This window comes from Clupea harengus, chromosome 1 (genome assembly GCF_900700415.2).
Source record: "Clupea harengus chromosome 1, Ch_v2.0.2, whole genome shotgun sequence".
Taxonomy (NCBI): Eukaryota; Metazoa; Chordata; class Actinopteri; order Clupeiformes; family Clupeidae; genus Clupea; species Clupea harengus.
This window is the reverse complement of record NC_045152.1, coordinates 27016748-27024406: the sequence shown is the minus strand read 5'-3', so window position 1 is coordinate 27024406 and position 7659 is coordinate 27016748. Positions and strand designations below refer to the sequence as shown.

At 41.1% G+C, this 7659-nt stretch overlaps 1 protein-coding gene across 1 annotated transcript; it reads right to left on the bottom strand.

The window, feature by feature from the left end:
* Nucleotides 1-3175: 3175 nt before the first annotated feature.
* On the bottom strand, nucleotides 3176-7659 carry LOC105899250 (deoxyribonuclease-1-like). Its single transcript, XM_031570650.1, has 9 exons — nucleotides 7579-7659; nucleotides 6834-6922; nucleotides 6555-6641; nucleotides 5805-5917; nucleotides 5145-5257; nucleotides 4871-5028; nucleotides 4583-4679; nucleotides 4042-4450; nucleotides 3176-3327 (listed from the first exon to the last, which is right to left on the bottom strand). The coding sequence occupies exons 1-9, from the start codon at nucleotides 7657-7659 to the stop codon at nucleotides 3176-3178; spliced, it is 1299 nt and encodes a 432-aa protein (XP_031426510.1).

Genomic DNA, 7659 nt, shown 5'->3' with positions numbered 1-7659 from the left:
TAGATGATCACCTGGTGTGTCGATTACACTTCATGTCAACATGCCACTAGATGTCAGAAGTGCAAGGTCACCAGAGGGTATTAGTGTAGGTAAACTCGGAGTAAGTGCTACATCTTCCCCAAAAAAGTGCTTTGTTACTGTTTGTAAAGTGCTTACCACTTACTCTGAGTTAGAGTGTGGGTTTTCGGTTTTAACAAGAAGAGAGAGAGAATTAATACAGTTTTGGAAAATCGTCAAGATTACACCCATGGCAGTTAAATAACCGCTTGAGAGACCCTGCATTCGATTATATTAATTCAAATGTATGTGTATGTTGTCTCTGTGTAGACCGTAGACCCATTATATCTCGAAAATATGTCTGTTGCTATACCTCTGCTACCAGCGAAAAAGTGCGCTATCCAGCCCCGAAAAGTTGAGACCACCAGGATGGGCGGCGATGAAGATGCGCATCGCCACGGTGAACAGGGAGGGAGCTCAGATGAGAGGGACGAAAGCCCTATCAGTGCTCATCGCATGCCAGGTGGTCCAACACACATTCTGGCTGGCCAACATTCAGGACAATTGCATCATTGGACTGGACTTGCAGGTCAGGTGAGGGGCTGTGGTGGACGTATCCTGGGCGCAGTTCTGCCTGTGTCCTGAAACCATGGCCCTTCACACAGAAAGAGCCATTGACCAGAGAGGCTGCCCTAACCTCCATGCCAGTCCAAAGAACTTTGAAGCCACCCATCACCCAACAAATTCCTGTGCTGCCGTCCTTGACCACGCCAATGAGAGAAGAGACTGAGCACCAAAGTCTTCAACAAGGTGATCATGTCAAGGCCACACCCACCCACTGGTTCACTCCACTCAACCACAGCGGCCACAAGCAAGTACAGACACCAGAGGGACGTCCAGAGACCACCTTCTCCATCGACCAGGGGCTCTGGCAATTCCAGGTGTTTGCCCCGTTCGGCTCTGCAATGGGCCGGCCACCTTCAAGCACCTGATGGAGAGAGCCTTGGCTGGTGTGTGGTTCAGGAAGGAAAGAGCTTCTTTAGTCTGGTAGCAACAAGTTTCACCCCATATCTGAAGGCAAATAGGTTTATAGATATTTACATGCAGAAAACAGGAATCCCAGGTTTTTCTGGAGGTCAGGAAGCAAGGACAGAAGGCAGAGACATACATGTGGTATTTTGCTGCTTAGGATCTATAGTTGGGCAGTTGTTGTATTGGTTAGGTTAAGTTGATGGGTATGAGTACTAACATGTGACAATGAAAAGATTGGTCGCTGTGAGAAGTCCTCAACCAATAGCACAAGGAATTGAACATCTTTTCCTTCGTATGTAAAAATGTATTCGCTCATGATCAAGATAGCAAAATTGTGCCACAACACAATCAATCAATTATTAATAAGCACTTACTTAGTTATTTTCATCAGGTACAGCACATACCGATGATGAGTAGACAGTATACAGTCATACATAGAGAAATGCTGTTTAATAATATGGAGAAATTAACTCCCTTGATTAAATCAGAGGTTACAAGTCTTGGTGTTATTTTAGATTCAGATTTAAGCTTCAAGTCTCACATTAACAAGGTGACGAAAACGTAATTTTTCCACCTTAAAAACAGTCCTGCCATTTATAAATCAAAAAGATGCTGAAAAACTGATTCATGCCTTTATTTCAAGCCGGCTTGATTATTGTAATGCAATCCTTACTGGCCTCCCAAAAAAAACAACTGAAAGACTTCAGCTCATTCAAAACTCTGCAGCTCGGCTATTAACCAGAACCAAGAGGAGAGAGCACTTTAGTCCAGTTTTAGCTGCTCTGCACTGGCTTCCAGTAACTTTTAGAATTGACTTTAAGGTCCTTCTCCTTTTATACAAAGCCCTGGGCTAGGACCAAGTTACATTGCTCCCTAGTCAAATACTTGCCTTTAAGAACACTGCGATCATCGAATGCTGGTTTATTGGAGGTCCCCAGCAACAGCCGTAAGAAAATCGGGGACGCAGCATTTGTCAATTACGCCCCAGTGCTATGGAACATACTGCCTATAGACATCAGGGAAGCCAGCTCGCTTAACATCTTTAAAAGGAAACTAAAAACGCACCTCTTCACATTACCCTTTAACTAGCTACCACTTCACACTATATATATATATACTGTATATACTTTTAATTTAATTTAATTTAATTTAATTTAAATACTTTGATCTACTTGTGATATTAAGGGGTTAGATTAAAAATATCTATGCAGTTTTATTTTCTATCTTATGCTATGCATTTTATGTGTTCAATTTTATAATTTTAATAATTATTTTTATCATTTATTTTTTTTGCACTATATCTGAGTTTTTATGTTTCTTTGATGTCTATTTTTATGTGCATGTCATTTCTTTGTGCACGTTATGTATTTGCTGTAAAGCACTTTGAGCTGCATTCTTTTGCATGAAAGGTGCTATATAAATAAAGTTTTATTATTATTATTATTATTATTATAACTGGACACACACACAGAAAATATTGGCAAGCTGTTTAATAATACATATATTTATATATATTTTCAAGAGACAATATAGGTCAAATAATAAATGCTCCAATAATTGCCGTTTTTGCTGTCCAAAATTTATTTTTTGTGATTATTCCCATAAATGGAGGGTTTGTTTGTTGTGCCCTTGTTTTTGTTCTGGTTCAAAAGAAAGTTGCATGGAAAGCTTACAATTCTGAAACAGCCACTTGAGTTTTAGAATGCCATTATTATTAGTCTACAGGCAGGCTTTACCTTTCCAGAACACAATTTCTAGAAGAGTTACATACATTCAAAACACACAACTATCCCTACAAAAACTAAACCTGTTGGCTAATATAAAATGAACCCTGTGCATTAAAGCTGCTAACACATATACATCACATATACATCACAAATACATAAAGAACAGGAAAAACTGGCTCTGTGGTTTTCTGACAATGGAATAAAATCAGCAGGACTGAAATTCTAAACTATTTTGATAAACTTGAATTCCAATACACACACAAACACACACACATACATACGCATGTGCACACATACGCATACACACACAATAACAACATCCTCACAGAGGAATATTCACACAGGGCTCCTCACAGGATTCTTTATCTCTGTCTTCTACATGCTAAACTAGCAAAGCTGCCTTCTGAAGCAACTTGTTATCACCCTCTGTCAACTCTGGCCAGGTTGTGCTTCAACATCTGGATCTCCAGACTGAGCTTCTCTTTCTCCAGCTGCAGGTTGTCCTTCTGCAGCCCCAGCACCTCCACCATCAAGTGCTCCACTACTGGGGGGAAGATCACGAAAGCACTTCCTGCAAATGAACACCAAAAACACAAACAAGATTCTGAATCTCAAAACAATCTAGTTCAGCATTCTAAAACTGCACCATTTCATACCAGTTTGGAAGACCTATTTAAGCCTAGAGGTTAATTTCTAATTATTTTAATTATTTATTTTTTACATATATTCATTTCTGTTGCATCTGTGGTTGCTTATATGGACACAATTGACAATAAAAAAAGAAAATATAGGTTGAAATCATTATGGAATTTATCATCAACTCTCTGGCTTCCTCTCTAGATACTCCAAGAAGGAAAATCACATTGTATGTACTCTATTTGTGTGCTTATATAATCCTAATATTAATACCAGTTTTGTAGATTGCTCTATGAAGTGCACTGTAACACTGTAACAGCAAAATCCAACAAAGGTAAGAGAGTTTTACATTGATCAGATTAGTGTGTAGTTAGTGATTCAAAAAAGGAGACCTGTTTTAAGAAAGCATGTGTAAGCAGTTGCAAAAAAACTCTAACAGTACTTTTTGTTTACAGTGTTCTGGAATGTGTTACTAACTATCACAAGAATGTTTTGCAGGAGTGCCTGATACAGAAGATGTTTTGCAGGAGTGCCTGATACAGAAGATGTTTTGCAGGAGTGCCTGATACAGAAGATGTTTTGCAGGAGTGCCTGATACAGAAGAGAACACCCAAGTGACTGACAGCAATGAGAGGAAACTGGTTGCTACCTTGAAGTGGGAGGATCCCAGAGTGGCCATCTCTGGTTGTACCATAGTCTTGCTGGTTGCCTGCTGTACTTGGATGGTGAGGTGTGTTGTTGTCCTGTGTGACAGGGTTGGGAGGTTGCACGTCGCCTCTAATGACTGGATATAGCGACTGGTTGCTTCCAGTGGCTGAGCCATAATATGATTGGTTGCTCTTTGACATTGGACCATAGTGTGAATGGTTAGTTTGTGGGTGTGGGTCATAGGATGGTAGCTCGCTCTGTGGGATCGGTTCCTGGGTACCAACTGGGCCTTGTGGTTGGTGAGCATGGTTTGGCATTGGACCTCTGGGTAAGAATTTCCATCCAATGGGTTCATGAACTTCACGGCGCAACTCCACCTCAACAGGGTAGTGATCGCTGACTCTCAGGGCCTGTATGTGCATTTTGGTTTTAAAAGATAAACACAAATAGTGAAGTTAATAGTAGGTTGACAGTTCACAAACAAATCACAACTGTGGGTGTGTGCGTGTGTGTGTGTTTGAGGTTAGCATTCTGATACTCGCCATCTCCTCTGTCAGGTTATATTCCGTGTGGAAGTTGAATGGGCGAGCAGAGCCGGGGACTACAGCCTCCAGCATGTCCTGCCCATACACCACAATCCTATAGACCAGTACAAAGTGCACACACACACACACACACACACACACACACACACACACACACATAGACAAAAGTGTGAGCTGAATGACACATGCGTGCATAATTACACACTGTTATCGAAACAGACACGCACACACACACACACACACACACACACACACACACACACACACACACACACACACTCATACCGGTCATAAGTGTGTTCATTTCCTGTGTTGGCAGTAGTGTCCACATCATCTCCAATCAGCCAATGGAAGTTCTTGTCGTGCCTGATGCGGATGTTTTTGTAGTCTGAGTCAGACACATATGTTCCATCTGCGTTGAAGTCCCCAAGAATCATGATATTCTACAGGACAAAAAGAAACGAGAAGAGAGAGGAGGTCAGGAGATTGTTGTACCTCTTGGAATATGTCCACAGTCTTTTACGATAGCTATAAGAAGCTACATGGCCTGAAGACTCACATCTGTGTGCCACTTCTTTTTGACAGCCATGAACACCTCATATAGCTCATCCAGCTCTTTCAGGGAATCATCTGGTTTAGTGTGCACTGGGATTAGGACCAGATCCTTCAAAACTGTTGAGCACACACACACACACACACACACACACACACACACACACACACACACGGGAGTGGGAGATCTTGTTGGCATTTTACGTGTCGGGACTTGGGGAAACATATTCTCAACAGAATGTTCTGGAATAACATTAAGCTCACACAAGACCTACACAGACCTGAGGCCCAGTAAAAAAAAGACACACCCAGAACTATTACATCTTAAGACTCTAACAATAAATACACACACACACACACACACACACACACACACACACACACACACACACACACACACCACATTTATTAGTGGGTGTTCAGCACAATCATACATTCACCACACTATCATTACTCTGTAGAATTGAACACATTCCAGACATACAACAGTAGGTCAGTCATGTGACGGTAACAGTGTGGGATTCACAGGCAGCCTGTTTAGATAACAGGATTGAGTTACACAATATTGTGTTATGTTACTCAATATTGAGGAATGAAAGAGTGCACACACTGTTATTTACACATGAACACACACTTTTAAAAGATGCAGGATGCCAGATGACCATACCTGTGTGAAAGGACTTAAAGCGCAATATATAAGGCTCCCGAGCAAAAGCATCAAGGTCTCCTGTCTGGTTGTCCTCATACTGGTACGACCCCTCCAAATCCACCAAATCATCTCTTCCCAAAACAGAAAGACAGCAATTATTATGAATAAAATGAAAAAGTCAGTTATGGTGAGCTGCATGGAGGGCATGGCACCGACTAAAGGCCGAAATATACTTCTACGACTCTGTTTCTCCGTGGTCACGCAGTCGCCTGGACGGACTCGTTTATTATTTATGGTTCTCCGACGGTTGTGGGTGTTGAAAAGTAATTTTTTTTAAAAGATGGCGGTGGACCAAACTCCGTAGATGGTCGTATTTGTACATAAAAGTAGTTTGTTTGACTTTTTTTTGCTTTGATTTTTTTTAAGTTACCGAGAAATAGACACTGCGCAATGTAAAAACCCCTTTATTGTAACTGAACAATATGTCTGAGGGGATTTGCGAGGTGTCTGAGCCAGCTATCTAATGTTGGCATACAACTACCCAGAAGGTAAACAGCGATGAATTGACAGATAGACGGAGTCGGATAGTTAAAAAATTTGGGAGGTGCACGTCAGGCCACGGAGAGGTGCTCTGAGAGGGTTTGCCACGACGGAGAGGGCTCTCCGTGTATCCGTAAACGGATGACCATAAATCTGCCTTAAAGGTAATGAAAACACTGGAGAGAAGGGTAGTGTGAGGAGTATGAGGAGCACTATAGTAGTACTCACCTATAGAGAAAGAGGAACTGCTCCTTGTATCTGGTCCTGCCCAGGCGGGTGCTAATCTTCACTGTGTAGTGATGCTCCGTGTTTGCCCTGCAGTCAACCATTCAAAACAGCCAAAGTAAAAAGTCTTTATGTATTGGGAAAGGCCCACTTGCATTTATGTAATATAAATTCAGGAAACAGGTTGTGTAACATTAGCTTTTGGTCAAACTTACAGCCATAAGTGTATGTATAAGTGCATATATCATTCTACACAGTAGTACTGATATGTGTGTCTCTTACGCATTCAGCTCTTTCAGGAAGATGTCCACAGAATCCCCACTCAAGTCCGTCACCTCCAAAATCAGGATGATGTCATACCGAGACACAATCTGGGGAGCGGTAATGACAGAACCGTATGACGTTTAAGAGGGGAAGTATTGTCATAGGATTCCTAATTCTCACATGTCTTTGCCTTGTGTGTGTGTCCTGAGAAATCATTCCAGAGCAAACTACAACACACAATGAATAGGTAATAAATATTATGGCATAATTCTTGTCCTGGAAACAAATGGTACTTAAAAACCTTGTTTTACAAGTGACGCTGTGAAACATGACCACAAAGACTGACACACCCAGCATTCAGCTAAGACACATGTGACAGTGTTATCTTGTTTTTCTACATTTACACTGATGCAATGGAACTTACCCAACAATTCATTTTGTATGTAAAAAAAAAAACATGTTCCTGATGAACAATCATGCTTCAGCATGCGCAGATCCATAGATTTTACCATTAGGTTGAATTAATTTCTGATACTATTACATAAATTCCACTTAAGACTGATACACAAAACATCTGCGCAAATATCTGAGTGAGAACAATAAGTAACTGAATACTGGAAGATTATTTTTGGACTGACATTAAAACTGACAAAAGGTTTTACCATAACTTTTCTGGGGGGGGTAAACATGCAAGCCATCTCAGACCTACACACACTAATGCTTTAGCGTCGGAAAATGTTGAAAAAGTTCCACAGTCCATTACCCTCACAAGTGTTGACAAGACAAGTGGGTCTGACACTTTTTTCAGTCCAAATCGCCGAATGTTGAAAGCAGCAATTTTCAT